Source organism: Molothrus aeneus, chromosome 1 (assembly GCF_037042795.1).
Source record: "Molothrus aeneus isolate 106 chromosome 1, BPBGC_Maene_1.0, whole genome shotgun sequence".
NCBI classification, from domain to species: Eukaryota; Metazoa; Chordata; class Aves; order Passeriformes; family Icteridae; genus Molothrus; species Molothrus aeneus.
In genome coordinates this window covers 49,986,548-50,011,395 of record NC_089646.1, presented here as the reverse complement: position 1 = coordinate 50,011,395, position 24,848 = coordinate 49,986,548, and the positions used below count along the sequence as shown (strand labels likewise).

At 36.2% G+C, this 24,848-nt stretch overlaps 1 protein-coding gene across 1 annotated transcript in view; it reads left to right on the top strand.

The window, feature by feature from the left end:
- FBXL2 (F-box and leucine rich repeat protein 2) overlaps positions 1-24,848 on the top strand; it is a 51,212-nt gene that overhangs the window by 3,391 nt on the left and 22,973 nt on the right. The window contains exons 2-3 of the mRNA XM_066557055.1: positions 10,457-10,518; positions 24,273-24,327. Coding sequence (XP_066413152.1) covers positions 10,457-10,518; positions 24,273-24,327 — 117 coding nt within the window. The remainder of the gene's footprint in view (positions 1-10,456; positions 10,519-24,272; positions 24,328-24,848) is intronic.

Sequence of the window (24,848 nt, the reverse complement as noted above, 5' to 3'; positions counted from 1 at the left end):
TTGATGTGAATGTGATGGAGCTTGAGTCCAGCTGTTCCCCTGAGCTTCTACAAAACAACTTTCCCACTTGAACTTTTAATGCAGAGTGGGACATTTTCATTCTTTGTAAAGCTTCTGAGAAGGAAGGTTGTAAAAAGAGTAAATTCTATATGGTGATAAGCAGATTTGCATTCTTAAAAATGCAGAAAAACGTATACATGAGGCATTAAAAGTGTATAATGATGAACTTAAAATTCTCTATATACTGGTATCTCCTCTGTCAATTCCATTTTTTTCAGGATCAATAAATGACTTGCATATCTCTCAAAGCTTAAACTAGTTGTTCTTGAGAACAAATGGTTTGTAAAGATCAAACATTTTTCTCAGCCTAATTTTTCAAAAAAATGTACTGTATTCTGAATGTCTGAAAATCTGTGTATATAGTGTGATTCTACAGCACTGTGTGAAACCAAATGGATTATTTTTGTGACAAAATTAATTCTTAAGCAGCTGTAGTCCCTGTGAATCATTTTGTGGTGGAAGCTGCCTTAGATTCTTTTTCAGTATGTCTCAGTAGAGTCTCAAAGTTACCTGAGTGGTCAATGGAAAGTATCTTTCTCAGGTGTTTTTGCTTTTTGGCTTTTGCAATTTACATTTGACTGTTTGATACTTATAGAGGGATTTTTTATGTACCTGGTCAAGGAAAAGTAAGCACAGGATCTGTAAATGCTTAATTTTTGCTGTCTCAAATGACCTCCCTCTTATGCATCTGCTCCCACCCACCCAAACCAAAACAGAACAAAACTCATCCAAACAAAACTACAGCATGAATTTAAATGTTTAAATGGAGTAAATAATTTCTGTTGGGTACTGTGAGGTAATGGAAATGCAGCAATAGTTGACACAAGGGCGCCTCAGCTGACAAAATCAACTACAGCCAATTTCTTGAGGAATTCCCCCTGGCTTTTTATCTTTGCTTTGGAGGAGCCACTGCTAGAGGAGGACTTGAAATTTGCCCTTTTCTGGACTTGCACATTTTTGACTGTTTGGAGCTATGAACTCCTGCTGTGTAGCCCACAAGAAAGTACTCAATATTTGGTATCAAGCTGCAGCACTCAAAATATTTACCTTAATTCTTGTTACACTCTTCTTTTTCTATTCCATTGTTTTCCTATGTTCTCCTTGGTAGGCAGAAGGAAACAGTAAATTTGGCTTTCATTGGATTTGATTGCTGTTCAGCTGGTTACCCAGTATATTCTGTAAATTTAAATCAAGGAGACAAGGACATAATCAAATCTGCATAAATGTGAAACTCTACCAGTATGTCAAGTTTGTCAGTCTTCAGAGGTTGAAATTGAGGTCAGAGCTTCACAGGGCAAAGGCATTTCCATATCATAGCTTGATGTTACATGGTAGTTATATAAATATTAAGGGGCAAATGTCTAAGTGTGCTTGCTGATTATAGACTATTTTCAAAACTACATCTGAAACAAATGTATCAAGATAATTTTATTTCTGCAGAAACGTAAATTTTGGAAAATACTGAATCTCCAGTTTCTCTTCTAAATCTCAACCTATTACCTTTCTTGAAACAGTTTGAAAAAGATGTTTTGGAAATGCTACTATGATGCTATTTCCTTTGAAGTCAAGTGTAATTACTGCTTGTAATCATGAAGAGGTATCTAGTTTTGTCTTTTATAATTGAAAACTTTTATTAATAATGCATTTCATGTATGGCAGCTTTTATTAATTATGCACTACATATATGGCATATGTAGCCACCAAGCAGATTTTTTTCTTGTTTCTTTCTTGTTCATTTTTTAGGGAGATTTGCCTTGCAGAGAAGATTTGCCCTTCATAGTAAAGATTTCATACTCAGTACTAGGATAAACCTCAGTTCTGGCATGGTGTTTATGAGGCAGATCAAGCACAGCTTTGAAATGGCTTTGTACAAACTGTAGAGCCATTTCCGTAATAAGCCATACTTTTTATGTGTCAAATGTCTTTTTGAAGAGCAGTTGTGGAGGGGGAGGATTCGTACTCAAAATTTCTGTTCCACAGGTGCTTAGAACAAGGGTTCTGACAGCTTCAACCATGCAGTCAGTACTTAAGCTGTGATTTCATTTACAGTTTGAGCTAAGTGCAATGAGCAGAATCGCCTATCTGGATATGGGATTGCGTGACTGGAGGGAGGACTCTGTCAGTTCAGATTAGAATGGTGCAAACTCCTGGGGAAATGGACTTGCAGAAGAATCTCCGTGTGAACACTCCAGGAGGAGTTCAGGTCTCTGTTGTCGTGCCATCAGCCTGTTAGTTTGTGTGCTGATATTGAAGACTGGGAATAAAACTTAGCCATATGTATGTCAATAAAAACAGCTATATGTAGAAGTGGGGATTCAGAGAAGTTTTGATAGGTATTCTCCTAAGGGCTCTGAATCTGTGATGTGGATTAAATTTGGATAGCTGAAATGACATGGCTGTCCCTAGGCAAATGTTGCTACATTGAAATGACTGGACACTTTTCTCTTGGACTGATTTTGTTGAGGAATATATCATGTTCTGAATGCCTTTGAGAACGTGTATTTATAGCATGATTCTACAAAATGGCGTGACACCAGCTGGATTATTTTTGTGATTACACAATTATTCATTTGAGCACACAGTACTTGAGGATGTTGTGATGGAAACTACCTTAGAATCTTCACCAGTATTTTTTGTTAGAGTCTCAAAGTTACTTGAATGGTCAAAGAAAAGAATCTCTCAGGTGTTTCAAACTTAGGCTTTTACAAATTCCATTTGAGACTCTGCTTGATGCTTAAAGAGGGATTTGTCATTTACCCGGTCAAGAAATACAGAATCTGTGTGATGTATAATCAAGGTTGTGAGGGGCTACTTTGTACCCTTGTGATGGGTTACAGGCAACAACTAATTCGTTCATCTGATTTTAATTTTTGCCATTCTCCTATTAATTAATGGGTCTGTTGCTTTCCAAGCCCATAAAGATGATGATGTGGGTTTCCCCATATTCCACTTCAAGGTACTTTATACATTGGACTGCTAATTAAATGCTTTATTTTAATTTATTTTTTTAGGAATGATGTCTAAATGCATCATCATGTACTGTTTGGAAGGGTATAATCTTAAAAGACAAGTAATGGATAATTATCTGAAAAAGGAAATGTTCAGTCATTATTTTTTTTAAGAGAAAGCAAATTGAAAGATTTGCCAATCAGTATATGACTAACAGATGATGAGGATAAAACTTTGTCAAACCTGTTTTTTCAGCTGTCTCTCTGCATATGTTCAAAGAATATACGGGGATACAATAAACAGCTCTTCCAAATTTCTTAGTGTTTGTGTGGTAGTTGTTGGATTTTTTATTTTATTTATTTTTCTTTCCTGATCTGAACTAGTCTCTAGTCATGGAAGATTAGGTAAGGAGTAGTTTATTTTCCTATGTGGTTTAGGTTTATTCTGCCATCTCTGGTAATGGTTAGAACTAAGTGTCTTGAAAGACAAATATGAGCTGGGTGCACCTGAATGAAGGATTAAGTCTTCCATGTAGCTCCTATCTCACAGTAGTGTAGGGAAAGCAGAACTTGCAAACCTTTTTTGCCAATAAAGTCTAATGCCTCTTTCTTTTAGTGAGGTATTGGATTGAACATAATGTTTTCTGCCATGCTGGCTACCAAACACCAGCTACATGATAGCAAGTATTGATAAAATGTTATCTTTCAACTGAATTTTAGGCCTTCAAGTAATTAGGTCAATCACTAATCTGCAAACCATTGGATTTCCCCTTTCTAACCAGCAAAAATAGGAGCTGTCCCAGTGGAGTCAGAGGATTGCTGTCTCCTTGGTGACTTAGTAGGAGAGGGTGAGTCTTGCATTAGGGTATGGGCATCTCAGCAGGTCAGGTTAACCTGTTAGACCTTAATACCCTGGCTGCTTGCAGGAATGAAGCTGTACTCTCTAAAAGGCTTGAGCAGTGATTTCCAAATATGTTGTTGGCAATAGGTGACTGCCCTTGAGAAAAACACACAGGAAAGGGTGTTGAGAGCTGTTTGAGCAACAAACAATGGGCTGGTGTGCTCGAGGCAGCAGGAAAGGCAAGCTCCAAGCACCTCCCACTCTGCACTGAGAAGCACTCGAGTTGGAGCAACCAGAAGCCTTGAGGTAGAGTTGTGCAGCTGTGGACTTCAACTCTGAGGTTCACAAGTGACCTTGTTCTGTCACCCAGTAAGAACAGGGCCTTGGGAGCCAGGTTGATGCCCTCCAGTAAAATGTGAATGATGTGGTATGAATACCAGTGCTGGCAAAACAGGAAAGATGGCTTTTCTGGAAGAGAATCAAGCAGCAAAGTGGGCAGTGTGGCCAGCTGCTTCTGCCTGGAAGGTTTTATTATGTTAAACAGCACTTATTCTGGGGAAATTTTAAAAGCATTATGGCGCTTATAAGCAGCCTTAGGTCATTGGGAAACATTAAGGAAGAACAGAGAGATATGCTCAGGTGCATTTGATCTTCTCTGAACGTCAGCCTTAACTCTTTAAGATGACCAGCACAATAAGAACAGAAGTATCTGATGTGGGGTGTTGCTTTTGTTCAGTCAATTTGTCATCACAACATTAGAAAATACCCCAAGGAAAGATGAGTACAAAAGGTCCAGGAGGTATCTGGCAGCCAGGAGGAAGCTGTAAGGCTACTGAAGACCATGCCCTAGGCTCTAGCAGTGTGTGTCCAAAGGGAAGAAAATGTTAGCAACCACAGCAGGCCAAGAAGGCTGAATTTTAACATGCACAAAGGCATAGCCTGAGCCAGAGCAGGGTGAACAGCTAGAGCATAGGAACAAGAGCCTGGAGGGCAGACAGTATCTGTTTGTTGAAACAAAAGATTTTGCCAGTCTGTCTGTGCTGCAGACAAGCTTGGTTCAAGATGGGATTGTATTTCAAGGTTCATTTTGGTGTGTTATAATTTTTATTGATTATACAGAAAGCTTTACCATGGGTTCTAGTTTAGCAGCAGTCCTGTGTCATCAGCTGTTGTGTCTTCAATATCACTTCCTTCAGTTCTGTTGGCAATGTATATCCTGTCTAACGCTCCTTTTGTTGCCTGGATACATTTTGCCACCACTTGCATGGTGTTAAATGATTCTGCCTGTCTGATGCATTGATTGTACATTTCTGGAGGAAGCCCTAGCTAGCAGCAATTCCCTGAGCATTAGAGAATTTTATACACTTATGCTAGAGTGTAACATGGCATAATCTGAAATTTATGGTAAAAGAAGGTTATTTTGCTTCTTCTTCCTCCTCCATTTTTGTAGTGTATTTAAATAGAGAGCTTTTTAGGGTGCCATTCATTACTTTAGTTTGCTTGTGAGAGGTGCTCTGGGTAGCAAAGCCAATTTGGTGGCTTTCCTACCACTATAGCACCAGGTGCTTTCAATACCACAGCAAAATAAAATTGCACAGGCAACAATTAGGTGTCTCAATAGAGGAGGAGAGATGTGCAGCAAGCTGCTGGATTTTGTTTGGCAACAAAAATCTGTGTATCAAGGTACTGAATAAAACTTGAATTTTATTTTCTCAGGATTTTCCTTTAAAATTTGGTTTTACCATGCCTATTACTGCATGGATAATACTTAATAAAAATTGTTCTTGCCTGTGAAAACCTGAAAGACTTGATGCTTTATACATATGGCTGCATTTACAATTTAAATAGCATGTGTGCTCTGTCAACCATAGAAGGGACAGAAATATATGGATTTAATTCCAGCCTATTTTCTCCTTTGGTGAAAATGACCCAATGTTGGTTTTATTCCTGAATTGATAAATACTTCAGCCTTGTTTTCAGTATATATGCCTTTTGCTGATGCTCTTTAGAGTCTTTCACACTTCATCTTCCCCAAACCTACTTTTGCCCATAATTCCTTTAGCATGCTACTAAGCAAGGCTATTTTTGAGAGTCTGGGTTTTTAATAACTTTTGATTTGAGAAGTTGACAGGTTGAAAGTCCTTATCTACTCTGATTTCAGTGGAAATTAGATACATAAATATCTCAGTGGAACTGAGCCATAATGGATGAGCTGCTACCAAAACTGTTTCATCTGTTAAGAAAATAGTCCTCTTCAATAGAAGACTGAATGACAACTGAAATTGCATGCTTAAGTATATATATATATAAGGACTGTCACCAAAATTAGTAGTATAACCTTATTTTGATCTTGAAATAACTATCAGAAAAGATTTCTTCATCCCATTAATTCTGTTGAAAACAGGAGACCCTTATCACTAGCTGCTAGACCAGAAGAGATTAATGTGGTGCTTTCAATGGAGGCATGCTAAGTGTGGTGTACCAAGAAGTAATGTTCTAGGACTAGTGGCAATTAGTATGTTTAATAATATGGAACGGGAGTTCAAATGGAGAAATTATCCTTTCTGGGTTTCACAGATTTACACAATGGGTGCTTTGTTTATATTATAAAGCAATTTTTAAAATGTAGTTGCTAAAGAAATTAAATGTAAGAAGCTCTCAGGTAATTTTTAAAGAAAATACTCCCTTTTAGCTCATAACCAATCTTCCAAAAGTACAATGAAGATATTACCAAGAGAGGTCAGTTAAGGAATGTAAGAAATGGCTCAAGAGTCAAGTAATAAGGAATTACAGTTTTCTCTTGTGGATTTTGTTTTGCGTTATTTGTTCCTGCAATTCTTTTAGAATGTAGAGATCTTCTGTAATTCTTCTTGTGTTTACAGGAAATTTGAAACTGATTTTGGAGTAACATTTATTACACATGTTCAATCACATCCTTTTACCTTGTGCACAGATTTGTCTGTTGTATTTGGGGATTTTATACAGTTAAAACCATACTTTTGTAGAGTTTGAGATACCCTAGCTTTAACACAGTAAACTTGCTACCAAATACTAAAGCAACGAGAAGAGAAATATTCTTTTTACTTTCAGGGTATTCTTAATTGTTATTTTAGATTACTGCGTACAGGTATTCTGAGGGCATGTCATTGTCAGCATGATCTGTAAGTAAAGAAAAAGAATTATATTTGGCAAGAATACTATAATATTGTTACAGTGATCAGACATTTCCTTAATGGAATGTTTTTGGTGAGGTTTTTGTTTTTTTTTAATAAACAGAAACAGAAAAATAGAGGTTATGTTATAAAAATTAAGTAAAAAATAAAAATAACAATACATGAATGTACTAGGGTTCTTGCTTCAGTAATGGAAGTTTTAAATAATCAGAAACTATTCAAACAATGAATTTATTGTTATTTGCACCTTCTGTCTTCTTTCTTTGCTTGCATGCATTTGAAATCATGTTACAAATGTTTATCTAGAAAATGACTCCTCCATTTGTCCTGTGTCTGCTCTCTGCTGGGGGGAAAACTTAATGAGGGGCCTTTAAAGCAGCCTCTCTCTTTTTCTGAGATGCAAATGCAATATGGCTCTGGACGCTGATAAACTTTCACAGAGTAAAAGAGTACTTTAAAGAGACACTTCCATTTTTCTAGATGTGCTTATTCCATAATAATAATACATTATTATATGAGAACTGCTGCTACTACGTACAAGAACACACAAAAGTTGCTGTTTGAGGGAAAACACCTTTGAATGTGTTTGTGGCCTCATCTGTGGCTGGTGTAGCAGGTGTGGTACTTTGTGTGGCTGGGCAGGTCACACATGTCTTGTAGTATGTAGGAAAAGCTGTGCTTTTTCCAGTTGTAGCTGGGATTCCTAAATGAACCATATTGATCAGATAAGCTGTCATGTATTCAAAATAGTTTGTCCATCCAACTTTAACTTTAGAATATTCTTACATAAACATAAAGATGATAAGCTTTTTTCCTCAGAGTTGCTGGTTTGGTTGTAGGTTAGCTTTTCAGCTTGGCTTCGGAGGGACAATAATCACTGCTGTGCTGTGATTTGTAGCCAATTCACTTCTGTTGATGAGTAGTTGAAAATACTATTTAACACAGAGAGCTATAATGCATGCTCAGGTCTTTAGAGCAACTTGCCTCATACCTTACTAACTCAAATCCTGTGTTATCCTCACACAATGAGCATATATATACATATATATATGTATGTGTATATATATATATCTTTATATATATATATATCTCCATGTTACTGTGTACTCGAGAATCTGTGGTGCAAAAAAAAAGGATAGTTAGATTTTTTTATACAGGCAAAGTGACAGCACACATGTAAACTAGTAGCACTCTGCAAAGTAGCTTTACTTAAAAATATATGCTTATGCATATATGTGTCTGCTAGATGATATAACTTTTGAGGCATTATCTGCAGCTATGGAATAATTTACATTAAAAGAGGATTTTTAGTTTTGTGATACTGGATGTTCAGATTCTCAACTAGGATTAATGAGATGTAAGTTAACTTGTCTGTTTTGTCACAGACTTTGCATGCTCTCATGGAAGTGACATCCTTTTTCTGTGATTTATGTTGCTAACCTACAATGCACAGGAATATTTCCTTACTTGACTGTTTAGTGATCCTAACTTCTATGAGGATGGCATATATGCCCCTTTTTTCTGGATGAGTTCTGCTGTAAACACAATTAGGCATACAGTCCCTTCTTTAAAAAAAAAAAAATCCCAATATATGCTATTGTTTTCAGGCCCCAAACTGCAAATTTTGAGTAGTGTATAATGTAAAAATGGCATACATGGATAATTCATAAACCTGTGAGTTGTCAAAGTCAGAAGCAGTCAACCAGTTCTAAAAATGTCATTGACGTACATGGTATATTTCAGCCTAAAGGCTGAAAGTATCAGCAGCAATGGGTATTGGATATAAAACAACCAGAGCAAAGCTGAGCCTATGGTCAGCCATGTGGAGCTGCTTAAAGCCAACGCCTCTCCTCTGAAGGAGCTAGAATTGTCCTATTGAAATATGTGTTCATGGTTGTTTTATGCTTTGAATATCTGTAGTACCCAGTCTGTGAATAAATGTGCTGCTCCAGTTGCTGGAAAAGGAAGCTTGATTAAACTTGTCAGTCCTACTGAAAGTTGACAGCTTTATTGTCTTTAGAGGTGTGGATAGCCATGCACAGAGGTAGTGGGTGAAGAAATCTGTGTCAAAATTGAAACAGTAGTATGCAGTTAAACTTAAAATCAATCTAGGATGTACTGGAAGAGAAAAAAGGTTCTTGGCACCAGCCAGAAGAAGGTTCGAGTTTTCAAATCTTACAATATTTTTTGGGGAGATATTTTCAAAATTCCCAGGTGTGTAATTTTTGCTGTCTCCCTTCCTTTATGAAAACAGAACCAAGCTTATATTCAGCTTTTTTTTTTCTTTCTTTACTTTTATGGACCTTTTTTCTTTTTTCTTTTTTCTTTTTTTTTAAACAAGAAGCAAAGCAAATGGTTTCCAAGTATTCAATGTACGGGGATAGTAGGATGAACAACAATATCCTGATGTCAAGAACAGCATATGCTTAATAAAGGGAGAAGATTTCTTCCAGTTGTTTTAATGTTTTGTGTGATTTTCATGTTTACCTTTTAGTGTTCAGAAAACTCATCTATTTTGGATCCTTCTTCCTAGTTTTTGTTTCTGGTATTATGAACAGCAAATGAACTCCCTAAGGCTCTTCTCTTTACACAGGAAATGATTGCTTGTGACTTTGACATCTTCCAGTCTTTGCTATGGTTCCTTAAATTCCATTTCACCTTCTGTTTTGTTTAGTGCTTGTGTTCCTGTGGTAAAATTTCTCAAATTTAAATATTTAGACTAAGTTGTAAATCTGGTCAACATCTTTGTTTTAGTCTTTCTATTTAGCTGTTGACTAAAACTTTAGTATTGCCTGCTTTTTTCCTTGGGTGTTTTCTTTTAGTCTCTTTATTTTCCCCCTTAGGATAAGTATGAATTATATAAAGTTTGGGTGAGAGGTATTTTCAGTTTTTCTTGTAGCATTTTTTGATCTGCTTGCTTTGGTTACATAGCAGTTGCTGTCCTATCTGTGGCACTAAATTCTTTAAATGTACAGATAGTTATATTTTATCCATATTCACATGCCTGGGCCAAAGTATTTGCGCTGTAGACAGTGAAGGGAGGGACCTGAATAACTGGGAAGTGTCTAGGGTTTTTTTTGTATGGGACAGTTTTAGGACTGTGCAGCCACTGTGTGTTTGTACATGTCTTGCTTGAAGTTTCCCTACTGCTTGAAATACTTCTTTGTGCAGTGTAAGTGTGTTGGCTTCATAATTATTAAGTTGCTCCGCAATTTCTGTGTGGTTAAATTAGCACTAAAGAGCAGGTCTATATGGGGGTGTGGCTTTGTTCTGTACATTGAAATAATTTTATAGTATTGACAACTAACATGTTGAAAACTTGATATTAACAGTAATTGAAGAGAATTAAGCACCTAAGTGGAAGGTTAATAGCCTCTTCAAAAGATGTTTTTCTTGTTGATTTTTAAAATAGTGTTTTTTCTTTCTGTTTCTAGGTTTTCTCAAATAATGATGAAGCCCTTATTAACAAAAAACTACCCAAAGAACTTCTGTTAAGGTAATTGTACATAACATTTTAAGGAGTAAAAACCTGAGGATTGTATGTTGCTTATGGCTTTTACAGGCTATCAAGTGCTATTCATTCTTTCCTAAATCCTCTTGAAATAAATAGCACACCTGATTTAGTTCTTAGAATTCTTGACCCTGTTGCCTTGATTTGTTTTAATGTGTTCAAGTTATACTGTACCATGGAAGATGTCATTTAGTTGTGATTTTTGACTTGCGTGTCAAAAAAAGAAGTGAAATAAAATGTCCATTAAACTTTGGTGTACCAAGTAGTCAGCTGTTCCACAGTCTCAGTGTTTTATATCTGTCTGAAGAGCCTAATTCTCTAACATAGTTCATACTCTTTGTGCCATGAACTTTATTATAACAAAATAAAATACAAATTCAATGGCAGAGCTTCCAAAAAAGTCACCGCTCTATCTAAATAATAAAGTGAAAATCTCTATCTATCACCATTACTGCCAGTCTGTGTTGTATAAGACAGAACCAATGGAGGGATCTTTCTTATTGTAGTCATTGGATTACTCATAAATTTTATCAGCTTGCTGGTGTGTGAGTAGATCATCTTTGCAAAAGTTACCTAGAACACCAAGATCAGTAAGTTCAGCCCATGACTGGTGGATGTCTTCATGTTCTTATATGGTTGAAAGTTGATTTAAAGCATAGAATAAACCAACTGCCAAATGTGGAGCTATTGCTTGGTTGGATGTGGCCACTGCAGAGCTGGAACTGAACCAGGTCAGCAATGTCTTCTGTACCTACAGAGAGGATTTGTTACAGACTAATCCTTAAGGTGAAAGAAAAAAAAAGAAAAAAAAATGTTTGGTTATGATGGTGCAATTACAGTTTTTAGTAGTGGGGTTATTAAAATTGAGTTGATGATTTATATCTTAATATACTGAAGAGGTGTTTGGGTCAGCTTGTGTGTATGTCACTGCTTCATTCCGATTTGAAGTGGAAGAATATCTCAATGGTATTTTGCATCTTGTGCTCAAAGAAAATACTCCTAAAATCATTGTGACTATCACAGTGCTCTCTCTCAATGATATTTAAAAAGCAGTCTGTTGTTAAAGGAGTTGAATTTTAAAAGGCTTTTCATTTTTGTTGAGATATATTCCATGTGCTGGCAGACTAATTAGACTCTTGGAACTGTTTAGAAAATGTGAGTAAAAGAGACAGTCACTGAAGGATGCCCTGAACAGGAATTCTCATATCTTTTGCTTTGTTGAACTCAATGTCACACATGAGCCACAAGTTAAATGTCAGTGTAGGATGCTGCCTCCTTAGCTAAAAATCATGATCCGCAAGCACTTGTTTTCAAGCATTAGGACTCCCCAATAATTATGGAAATTACTGGCCTTTTCACTGTTATGGATGCTAAGTATCTCATTTATGTAATTGACTATAATTTGTTTATATGGTTTAGGTAATGAAAAGTATAATGTACTGTGATAGTAAGGATCTCTTTTGGAGCATCTTTCCTAAGAGAGGCTGAGGGAGTTGGGCCTGTTCAGCATCAAGAAGAGATGACTGAGAGGAGCCCTTGTCAATGTTTATCTGTACCTGAAAGGAGGATGCCAAGAGAATGGAGCCAGGTACTTCTCAGTGGTGCCTAGCAATAGAACAAGAGGCAACAGGTATAAACTGGGACACAGGAAGTTCCACTTGAATGTGAGGAAGAACTTCTTTACTGTGTGAGTGGCCGTGCACTGGAACAGATTGCCCAGAGAGGTGCTGGAGTCTCCCTCAATGGGGATATTCAAGAACCATCTGAATGCAATCCTGTACCATGTGCGCCAGGATGACCCTGCTTGAACAGGGAGGTTGGACTGCATGACCCTCTGTGTTTCCTTTTTAACCTGACCCATTCTGTGATTCTTTGATTTTAAAGAATTCAGCAGGAATAAAATCCAAACAAACAAGTCCAAGTAATTAGACTCTACCAGTGGCTTAGCTGTTTGTTCTTATATTCAAGTTAGCTTTGTACAAAGCAACTTGAGGCTTATCTTGGATTTGAGGAAGTGGTGCAGCTAATCCCTGCCTGTACACTGTTACAGCAGTGTCTAAAGAAGCCTTTTGCATGGTTGAAAAGCTTTGTGGGGCTGAAACAAGAACATAAAATATCCCAGGCCAACCGTACGTGGAACTGATTCAGCCAACCATCTATTTTTGTGCACGAACATCCTTTTTGCAATTGCATGGTGATTTACTAAAACAGTGTTGCAGATGTAGCTAGAAGAGTTGATGATCTGAGAAACTGAACTGGGACTGTCAGCTTTCTCCATAAAGACCATGATGATCTCATGGGTCTGCTCTGCCAGAGAGAAATAAAGTGCATGTTTCATTATACCCACAAGACTGTGCTGATCACCAGGGTTTTGAAATGGAATGGAAGGAGAAGTGTGAGAGAGGTGCTCTGTAAATCTCCTTTTGAAATTGTACTGCTGCAGGGACAAACTCACAAGGCCAATGGCAGAGTATGTCAGAAAGAGGGACATGCATCTATGCATCTGGGTTCTGATCCCCACAGCATGTGGATATCTAAGGAAGTTTCAGGGCACAGACCTGCCTGTCTAAAGCTTTATCAGTGGGGAATTTGTTTTATGAGCCTTCACTTAAAGGCTGTTGTAAGCCTGAGTCTGAATGCCTTTGGACTCCTGAAACACTATCTGTTCATGCTGCAACATGTTTTAAAATTGCCTTGCCCTATGGCAAGACAATGACAGGAGAGCTTAAATATTGCTGCACTGGGTGTAATTAATATTCTAATTGTTTTTCCTTTATTAGCTCTGCAGTCTACCTTTTAATTAAAAGGAGAGTAAACCAGTTGCAGTGGAAACATTTTGCTCAGAGAGCTGGAACTGAACAGTAAATACCACTGAAAGTGTCATCAAATGTACTTAGTTTGCTTCTTGCTTGTATCAGATATGTATGAAAACTGTTAGCATTGCAGCCCACTTTTAAAAAAACCCTATTGGACTTGTGGAAAAAATGTGATTAATATCTTGTTACAAATACCTGGAAATTAAATGTAAACACAATTTCTTCTATTTCCAGAATTGGTCTTGTTCTCATTTGCATGAAGTATTTAAATTTATGTAATCTGGCTATAACAAGCAGTCAGTCCAACTTTTTCCTCTAAAATTGAAAAACTTTTTCCTGATGGTAGACTTAAAAAATAAAACCACTTTGAAATTTATTCATAGAATAGTGTTGCTATACTTGCATACTCTAAAGTTGAACAAAGTTATCCCTTGGTCTTTTACTGCAGTTCATCATCATCATCATCACCACCACTTTTAATATTATGATTGCAATTACTAATGTAACAACCAGAATTATATTGGAAGGTTTTCAAGCCAGTGTCATGTCCGTTGCACATTTTCTGTGGAGTATCTAGTATGCTTCTAAGTAAATGGTTGAGACCCCAAACTTCCCAAGCATAAAACTTGTTTGAAAGGATTAGAAATGAGAGATTATTTGTTCTTTCTCAAGCAGACTCAGATAACTGGGCAGAGGAGGAAGAGGTTATCTGATTAATATGGACAGTGGTGCTTTTGAAGAAGACCCTTGTTTGGAGGGGCCAGTTATACTTTGAGGTTGGTGGTATAGCTGGACTGGAGAAAGGGAGGTATTTAATGTGTAACTTTTTCTGGTTTATGGACATTCATTTTTATTTGTAATATTGGAGTATATTTTTACCTGTGAAAGAAATAGTCTGCTTCTAAAAAATTTTTTTGGAGTATTCAGGCTAAAGGAAAAATTATCACCCCTGTTAGCTGTTGAAGTGCTATTAGTTTGCCAGTTGGCAAGGAATGCTCATTCCCCGCTACTGTTACATATTGCAAGAGTAAAAGGTTAAATAAATGCTCATTTGTATGTTGTTTAAGAATTGTGTGATGGTATTATAAATTGTGCAATTGAAACAGTTTTTGGATTATTGTAGTAGCTTTTTTTTTGTGTTTATGAGAAAGCATCAATTGAATATACAGGACATTCATTGTAGAATTGAATTGGTGTCTGAAATTCATAAACACTTACCTGTCATCAGAAGAATGAGAAATCAAGTCAGGCTAATACAGTTTTAGTAGTAACTTTCCTAGTAAGATCTCACTGCCTTAAAGTGGCTCTTTTTTTTTTTTTTAATTGCTGGGGAAAAACCCTAAAACAATGGATTATTACAGTTACAGTGTGCATTTGAAAATAAATTGAAACCAAAAAAATGAAGTATATGTAATTAATTTTAGAATGTCCTGATTTTTTTTGGCTTGATAAAAAGTAACCAAGCACTTTTGAAAAGGCAGATACAGCCAGTTCTTTTGGCATGTAGAAAGATGAGGAACATTTGTTAATTTGTATTTTACCTGCTAATGCTCTGTGAAAACTGTAAGTTTTTTTACAAAAGTAGTAAGCTTAAGGAACAGAGATGTTTGTCCCTTTCAGCTGCTTAAACCATTTTCAGTTCCTCTCCGCCTACAAAGTACCAACTTCATAAATTGTACCTCAAATATAGAAACTATTGTGAGTGCTGTTGTAAACCATACTTTTTGAGTGCATGTACTTAAGAGTAGATCTTTGCTATCAGTCTCAAAATTTGAGTGGTCAATCAGATTTAGAAGAGGATAAGTAAAGTTTTGGGACTGAAATTAGGAGAGGAACCCCAGAGTGGCATTCCAGCAGCAGCACTTCTTGTAGGCAATAATATGCAGCTTAAGAGTTGAAGTTTTCATGTAATAAAGTTTTGATAAAGTTTTTCATTATAATAAAGTTTTCATGTTTCTATTTTTTGTTTTTATTACTGCATGCTGCTTTTGGCTGAGCTTTGAGTGTGTTCATTGCTGTAGAGAAAAAGTTACCAAAAGCTTAAAACTGGTGAAGTCAAACATAGTATTTGATATATTTGAAGTGATGCTTTACCATCTGTGTGCTTAACTGTGAGGGAAATAGAAAAGAAATACAGCAAAGGCTACAATAAGAAATTGTCGTGGTGTCATGGGTATTTCTTAGCTAGGTCCTGGAGGTACTTGGATGGCCCACAATTGCTGTAAAGTTTGGCTGCTGTATCTTAGCATACCAAGTACTGACTAGTGAGTCAAAGAACTGAAAAATATAAACCTTTTGTCTGGAGCAGTTCTTGGTTGGTAAGAATTTTGTAAGCAGAAAAACAATATATGTGTTTTGAAGGGGAAAGGAAAAAACAATCTGTCATCTCAGACATGATTCATTTTCCCCACTACAAGTATCTGTATAATTAAATAGGGAAATATTTCACCCTGAATAGCTGAGATTGCTGCTTAGTGTTTGACAGTCTCAGGGAAACATTCCAGTTTTATAATGCACATGCAATCTTTTATTTTGATTTTAGAGTGTTTTGCAAGTCTTCAAACTCCTCTGTAGTAGTCTGCCAAACAATTACAGTTAAACTGCTTAGAATTAGAAAGAGCCAAATTGATACAAGTATATAAACTATTCACAGATTATAAACTGAAGGGATTATATTTCTTATGAAAGTAAGACTTCTTTTCTGTATATTTTCACAAATCTATGGGTTTTGTAAAGCAAATTCTAATATTGCCTCATAACAAGTAATTTTCATTAAGTCTTTTAATTTAACATGCCTGAAGTACATCTGTCCAAAGAATTAGTGCAGAGCAGCACTAATTCACACTATTCAATATGGTGTGAGTATCCTTTAAATATTTGCTAACTAGAAATGTGGAGACTTAACACTGACAAGAGTGAAGCAGGAACAATGCAACAGATGACAGCATAATAGCAAATCCTGACTCACTTCTGTGGAGTCATATATTCATTTCCAGTGGTCCTTACCTCCCAAAAAGTGATCAGAAATTAAAATGAGTAAATGATCTGAATGAGCCACAGGCACGGGTCATGGACAAGATAAAGCCTTTGGAAATTAGTTAAATATTTTGATCTTTAGCTAGAAAAACAACAGAATTATAATTATTTTAGGACTATATAAGATATACAGGGTTCTTTCAGAATCCATATGTGGTTTGGCAGCAATTTAAAAAATAATATCACATTATCAATGCTATTTTTCTTATAACATGATTTATGTAATGTTACAATGTATAGTTGTTTAGTTTCTCTGTTTCTTCAGACTTCAAGGTAGTGTATCTAATTTCAAATACACACAGACAATGCAGTAAGTTGCAATTTTCTCATTAATCAGCTTTTTAAAGAAAAATTTCCTTTTATTCTGAAGAGGGATAGTGTTTTAAAATTTCCCAGTGACTTATCTCATGTTCAGGACAGAACTTGGGCTCTGCCTGAAGAAACTGAAGGCTGAATCAATGCTTGATGGTCAGTATACCCCCTTCAGAATGTGGAGAAGGTCTCATGTTGACCTTTTTTTTTTACATTGCTACATGCATTGTTTGTCTGCTTATGAAATTCTTACCAAGATCAGTTCCAGATGCAAGTTGATATTTTTCAATTCTTTGCCTCACCAGTCGGCACTTTGTATGCATTTTCTGCCTTCTTTGTATAAGATGCTAAACATTTGCAAATAATTATATGAACGATCCAGTTTGAAATTGGAGTAGGTAGCTGCCATCCTCTATTTAGTATTTTTAAGTGATTTGGTTTTGTTCACAAACAAGTGCCAGTGTAAGCTCAACAAGGAATGTTTTGGGCAGCGATATTTCAGATGGAATTCCTTAAAGAATGTGAGTGAGAGGCTTGAAGAACAGATGCAGAAAATTTCACACTAGTGCTCTTGTATACTGTGTTAATGAGGAAGAGGAGGTATGGAAATGGAAGTGGGCTTTTATTGTGTCAAGGTGCTAAGTAAAATTTGTGAATTTCGAAAAGCAAATATTTTCTATAATGTTTCTGCTTGAGGCTTCCTTATAAATGGAGTGCTTTAGCTTTACTTGGTTCAAGTTACAAGTATTATCTCTCAGTAAGAAGATGCTTGTGATAAAGGATTAGTCACACTGGAACAAAAAAAACAAAAGTAAAGAAGTATTTGAAGGAGGAGTAACAGCTGGAAGGAGTATAGCAGTGATTTTCACAACCTTTGGAATTGTACTTTACCATTTATTTTGTTTCATTTTTTTCTTTTATTTGTTACTAAACCTCTCTTTGGAATCTCATATTTAGTGATGACTTAATTCAGTGTAGGGCTTTATTTACCTTGAAACTGGAGTTTATTTAAACTCAGTCTCTTAATTTGTTCATTATCAGGACTAAATGTTCAGAAATATTAGTGATATAAGGAAGGCTGCTTTTTATATGGAGGCAGAGGGGGAAATGTTCTCCCTCATTTCCATGTGAAAAGTGCCATCAAAGAACAAAAAGGCAGTCAAAAGATACTCTTGCTTTCTAAAAAGAAAAAAAAAAATTCTTCAATATTGATACTAGACAGTTTAAATAGAAAGCCATACATAAAAATACCTGAGACTTTTTGGTCTGTAATTCATGAAGTACTTACAGGAGAGGTGAACATTATTATCTGTGTTTTCATGATGCAAACACAGACATCAGGAAGAGAAGTCTTTTGTTAAAGGTCATCCTCCAGGCCAGTAGCAGAGCTACAGTTTGGATCAGATCTGCTGAATCCTACTCCAGCAACTAACCAAAGCACATAAATCTGTGGTTTATGGAGTGTCCCTAAGCTGCATGTCGGCAGTGCATCATGTTAGTTATCCACTTCTCTAGCTAGACACTAATGTGCAGGATGGGTATGGTGGATTTTTGGCTGTTTGGTGCCCAGATTATAATCCCTTCACTCCTGAGAAAAGAGAGACTGTAGGATAGTTGGAACGGCCAGTGGGTTGTATTAGGACTGTGGGCTGCAATTTAAACCACTATGAACTAATGATTAGGCTGACTGCTTTTATTTAGTAAGATGTGTTATAGTTGCCAAATTTGTACTTCATAAAATCACTTCATAAAAATAAAATCTATATTAAAAATTATAGACTAGCTGAGGCTGGAAAATTAAACAGAACTGGCCCTTTTTGAATTTATCATTGGGCATTTTGTTTCAGATCCTGAGAGTATCTGAAAAGGTTGCTGTTGTGTTGTTATATTTGATCATACTTTACAATTAAATGAAACTCATTTTCAAAGAATGAATAATAGGATCCACTTGTCTTGCAAGTAACATGTAGACCATAAAAGATTAGATGCTGTCCTTTCTAAAATGAATCCGGCAAAGCTGATTTCTGTTGCAATGGAAAATAGATGTCAGACATCCTGTAGTTAGCCTAGGATTTTGCAATTGCCAATGCTTATGTCAATGTTCTGTAGTAATAAGTGCTTTGGTGAAAGAAAAGGAGGTTTGGCTTGTAAGAAGTGTTTTTTGCATTTTTACTGAAAGACTTTCTATGGCGATCACCTGAGAAAGATCTGAGTTGTTTACAAGTGGAAACAGCAGAGTTGAATTACTGGAAAGTTTTGGAGCATGTAGCAGAGTTCCTAGTTGAAGTGCATTACTTTACAAAATAGCTCATCCACAGTGAAAATGGGTTTGTTTTAATAATTGACCTGCATTAGGTGAATCAATGCATGTGAGCTTTGTGTAGCAATTTGGTGTTCCTCAGCCTTTTGCTATTGAAACAGTCCTGACAGATAAGATACTTGGTTTTTAATAGAGAATAGTCAAATTTCTTAAGATTTAAACGTGCCTCACTGTTTATCTTTCCAGGACAAGTGTTATTTCATAGTTTTATTGAATAAGGTATTACAGGATTTAGCTGCAAAGTTCAGAAGTACACCAGCATTAACCTTGCTAATTTAATCATATAAATATAAGTTTATTTGTTGAACTTAATATTTATTAAAGATTCTGCTTTCCTGAATTAAGGCTATAAGTTATTTCTCTTACCTGTATGTTTTCTAGCATATTTTTATTCTAGTGTTTGTACACACTGTTGGACTACACTTAACCGTGACATGCCTCATATCTCAGTAGGATGTTTAGTAAAATGGAGGACAGAAGGTGAAGAGAAACCTTCCATGTGTAAAGACTTGTAAATATGCTTTCTATCTGCTAAGTATGACATTTTAGGAGAAATACAAGACAGTTTCTGTGGTGGTTATCAGACTTTGCCACTATGTGTGTTCAGACACAATTAGTGTTCACAAATAGTGAACTAAGAGTGTCTGATTCCCATTTCCACTGTTGCTTGGGCATGCATGGAGAAAATGCTGAGAAAAAACTACTAAAAAAAGAAAATCAAAGCTGTGGAAGCTGTGCTTGGTCTCCCTGATATTTTTCCCATGCATGTAGGCTTTACTCTTCCGTATTGCATGTGAAGGACTTTAGTGTGAACAGATTTGCTATGCAAGGAATTGTACAAGTCAGTAGGAAATCCATAGTCTAAAGTGGGAAAGACATAACAGATTTGTTGTGTGCATGTTTTGTAACAACTGGACAGTGTGGCAAAGTTGAAAGGATCTTCCAAGCAAGTTATCTAGTTGATGTGCTGTCTTCGGTGAGACATTTCTCATCCTTATTACTTTGGTTTTCATTTTGATAAAGTTTGTTATTGTCCTTGTGTGCAAAGCCACTATAAATTTAAACAGCATGAAAATCAAAAGTTCTGGTTGTGGAATTCCATTCACAAGTCAATTGTAAACAAACCCATATTTTAGGTTTTTAGTGAAGCTTTTTAGAAATTACCTGGTGTTTCTGTCATAACAAATTCTGGGTGTGAGGCCAGAATTTCTAGGAAGTAAAGTGTCTATGTGTCATACTCACTGCATGCGTCTCATTATCCATTTTTTATCAATCCTTATAGCATTGTATCAAAATACCTAAAATGAGTAATTGCTGGGGTATTACTTCAGAAGCTTATTCTTCATGTGATCAAATGTGGAAGGGCCTTACAAAAGCAAGAGAGAAGCAGTTTGACTCTTGCACAAATTGATTTCTTCCTCTGTAGGAGGTACACTGTACAGTGTTGGGTTTTGAAAACTAGCTTGTTCATTTCTGTTGCCCCTTAGGGAAGGAAACAATGTTAGGAGTCAGCTGTCTCTGTGTTTGGAAAGACGTTGGACAGTCTATTTATAGCACAAGAGAATAAAAAAGCACATGTGGAAATACATGGGAAGGTGCTGGAGACTGTAGATAACCACTTCCTGTCAGCAGAACCATATAAATTGAAGTGAAAGTGTCTCAAAAAGGTGACCTAGAAGGTCTGTGGCCCTCTTATGCTGAGTTTTGGTGAGTCTTGAGTATCAAGCAAATTCCAGAGTAGAAGCATTTGAATCCCAACTGCAGCACTTTTAAGCAGGCAAGAAATAGGTGAGATTCTGTAAGATTCTTGTCTGATGCTGTGTCAAAAAGGCTGTTACAATGGCCTGAAATGGCTTTGAAAATGGGGGTAATGAAATCATACATCATGTCTGTATACAGCCTTGTTGATACTAATTAATGCTGCACATGCTTCTGATATCTACATTTGAAGAAACATACTGAAAAAGTAATGGGCAGAGAAAAGGAGATTAAAAGAACTGAAGTAAAACAACTGTTAAAATTGGAATTAAAGATGACATGATAAGTGGCTTTTAAACTTGGTGAGGATAAAGTATGAACTGCTAAAGCACTCTTTAATTTGGTGAAGAAAAGTAGAAAACAGCATAGAGCTGGAAGTCAGACATTCACCTTGGAAATAAGGGAAACATTTTGACAGAGTGATTAACCAGTGGAACAAACTACCAGAGAAGGTGATGATTTTCCGTGTCTTGAAGGCTTTCAAATAAAGAATAGATCCTTTTCTGTAAGTTAGGCTTTAGCCAAATGCTCGTTTGCTGTGAGGGAGTTGAGGAGCTCTGAGCTTGTACAACTCTTTGTGCCTTTGGCATGAAGCTGATGTGTGCTGCAGGGACTGTTAACATTGAAAGGTCTCCAAGGCCAAACTCATGAGGCACGTGTCCAGAGTGGTGTGTACCTAGGGATGAAAAGGCTTGAAGGGCTCCAAGTGTTGGTAAGTGTATTTTCCTTCTTGAGCTCAATACAGGTGAACTATGGAGAATTGAATAGCCTGGGACACTCGAACTCAGACCAGATGATTCTAAACGTTACTGTGAATTTATTAACTTAATTTCCATTTCATTGTGTTAATACATGCCAAAGACTGAAGTGGAAATGAATCCTGCTGCTGGCTGCTTCCACCTACGTAGCTGTGGTCACAGAGGACAGAAGTGCTATACAACCAGCAGCTGCCCTGCTTGGTAGTTTTTTTCCACTTTTTAAAATTGCGAGTGTCTGCTGATGGTCCTTCACCCAAATGCCAGACAATGTCACTGTCTGTTCCCATCTCATTTTGTTGGTTGCATTTAAAGTCTTTAAAGACTCTGAAGTCTTTTAAAGACTTGAAATGACTTTAGACCTCAGAGTCTTGTGCCTTCTTGACCAGTTTTCCTGACTGGTAAGGATTTGCTGGTAATTCTGTGGGACTGCAAGGAGACAAGCAAGTGCGTGTCAGTGGTACACGTGAAAGACTGTATTGTAGGGGTTAAATAAATAGAAAAACATGTAAAAAAGTGTTTTCAAGCACATATGCGAGTTATGCCTCTTTGGAATTATAAAGGTACTTACTGGCATCTCTTGCCTATTGTACTGTATAAGTGAAGGGTAATAATTGTGCTTCTGATTGCTGGTAATGCATCTTAATGTTGTTACCTGTTTTGATGGGAACAGCTTGGGCTGCCTTGCAGGAAAGGTTCTTCTCTATAACAAAAAAAAAAACCCTAAAAGCATTACAAATGTTTACACTTGCTAAAATATTTCTTCTCTTAATATAGAATAACCACTTTCAGTTTTTAACTTTTTGAAAAGTCACTTCATACAGAATGAAGCAAAAATAAATACATCTGTTCTCCATTTGGTTTTAGTTTAACTTTTTTTCTTTTAGCAGAAATCCTGCATCAGCATTAATCTCTTAACAGCAATAAACAATGAAACATGAAGATAGACTGCCAGACAACTCAAGAGTGGTGGGGGTATATAAAAAACCCTTTCCTTAACATCTTACAGTTTGCTCTGTTGTTTGTTATTTTGGTAGAACTGGATACCTCACTTCTAAAGCATGTCACATTCTTATTTAGACAAGAGTGTTGTGTCACAAGTTCTTTCATTGTACAAATAGCATGGAAATCTGTCTTTTGTGCTTCTGTAAATCTGAGATAACCCTCAGGTTCCACTCTCACAGTGGTTCTGTGAGGAAGCTTCTGCAAGCCAGGAAGCTTTTGCAGCTCTCTCTTGTGTAATCTCTACAACTTCATCTGCTGACATTTCCCTCATGGTAGGGAGAAAGGTGATGTCAGAAGAGGGTTCCTGGTGAGGTGCTGATATTTATGCTGCTCTTAAAAGAGAGAGAACACTTTTCAGTGTTTATCTGAACAGTCCAGTGATTTTCTGAGCACATTGTGTACTTTGTGCATTCAATGCCGCTAAGTTTCCTGAAGTGGACAGGCCTCAGAAAGGATGTTCAAATGTCAAAATAGATGCTATCAAAATAAATGTTATTGACAGGATTTTATAAACTGTTTCATGGCTTCTGAAAACATCTTTCCTTCTGTTTGCTTGGCTATTAGTTTTTTTTAGAAAGTATATTACTCTATGGTAAAGAAGAGAAGAAAAAATTTCCAGGTGTCGAATGAAATATTGGAAGACTACTATCTGAAGTGATCATAATAAATGTCCAGAAGGTTGTTATGTTTAAGAAGTACTTTCATTACATTTTTTACTCTTACCACAGCTAAAACAGTGCTTAAGATGTAGGCATCCATTTTGAGCTCTAGCTTCAGATTTTAATTTGAAAAACAGTAACCAGAATGTTACATGATTAAATTCAACATCTCTTACAGATTGTTTGCTCCTCAATGGTAACATCTAACTATAATATGAAATTGTTCTTATTACTGTTCATGATTTTGATCACTGAAAAAGTTCCTTGGTAATCAGATAGCTGTTTATCAGTGAATTACAGGAACATCTTTCATATATTTCATAGCTTTCATTCTCTGAAATAGAAAATTATTTTTTTATGCTTGAGCTAATTATTTCTTTTTCACTGAGAACATTCTCTGAACCAATTGCATTGGTGCTTGGAAATGGTTTTAGCAAAATTCATTTTGACAGTGAAAAATTTCTTTCTGTAAGCTATTAAGAGTTGACAACCCTGAGAAATTGGTTCCATGATCAGAATAGTAAATCTGAATTTTCCTCTGTAGTTGTTTCTTGTAGAGTAAATTTTTAAAAAAGATACTATGTTAGACTTAGTAGTCACTGTGAACCCTTTCACAAATTTGGGTCATTGTCCCTTGTGTTAATACTTAGATTCTTGAACTTGGATTTATCTATGTGTTATCTGTTTCTTACTCTTCACCAACTGCTGAAATCTTCATCAGTATTTGTGTAAGTTATTTCTTTAATTCTAGCACAATTAAAGGAATATAAGCTACTTTCTCTGAATTAAGAGGAAAAAATAATCTGTTCTAGTAGGGAGAGGGAACAGAAAATAGATTTTCAGAAGCAGCACCTGCTGGGTTCTCATATGTTGGTGTTGACTGTCTTTAGATGATAGCTATGATATTATTCTGTAAGTCTCAATAACCAAAAATAATTTGGTAAAACACTCATAGAGCATTTAACCTGTTTCTTGTGTAACTGGTGTCTTTCCATAGAACTACAGAAACATGAATACATACGGTAGTTGGAATTTATAATTAAACATTTTGATTGTAGTTGTTTTCCTTTCTTTCTAGAATATTTTCTTTCTTGGACATAGTTACTTTGTGTCGCTGTGCACAAGTTTCCAAGGTATGTATTTCTCTTGGTTTTTTTTGTTGTTCCCTATGCTATTCTCTTAATTACATCCAAATCATGGGATTCATTGCAATCTGCTTCCTGTTTAAAAAAAAATGTTTTCTCAGTCTCTTAGTTTATTAAAGCATATAAGCAGCGGTCCCAGTTTTGTATGTAGATGTGGGCTTAGTTGCTGTGTCCAGGAGTTCTGTCTAAAGGCTGTGGAAAAGATATCCAGTCCTGTTTGCTCTGTATCTGGAGAAGGGATTAAGCCCAGTTTGGTATAATGGCATTTGCTTTTTATAAAGCATGTGGCTGTATAACACTATTTTTCAGGTGTAATTGCTGCTTAAAATTCCACGTAGTTTGGTTAATGTGCACCATGTGTCTAAGAAGTAGATCCATCATTTTCTTGCCAAGTACAAAAGTAGATGGATTGTAAGTAGATGGGCTACTAGTGGAGGAAAAAGGTACACACAAGATATTAGTGAAGGCATGCTAAGTTTTATGTTTAGCTTGTCTTCATTTTTTCTTCT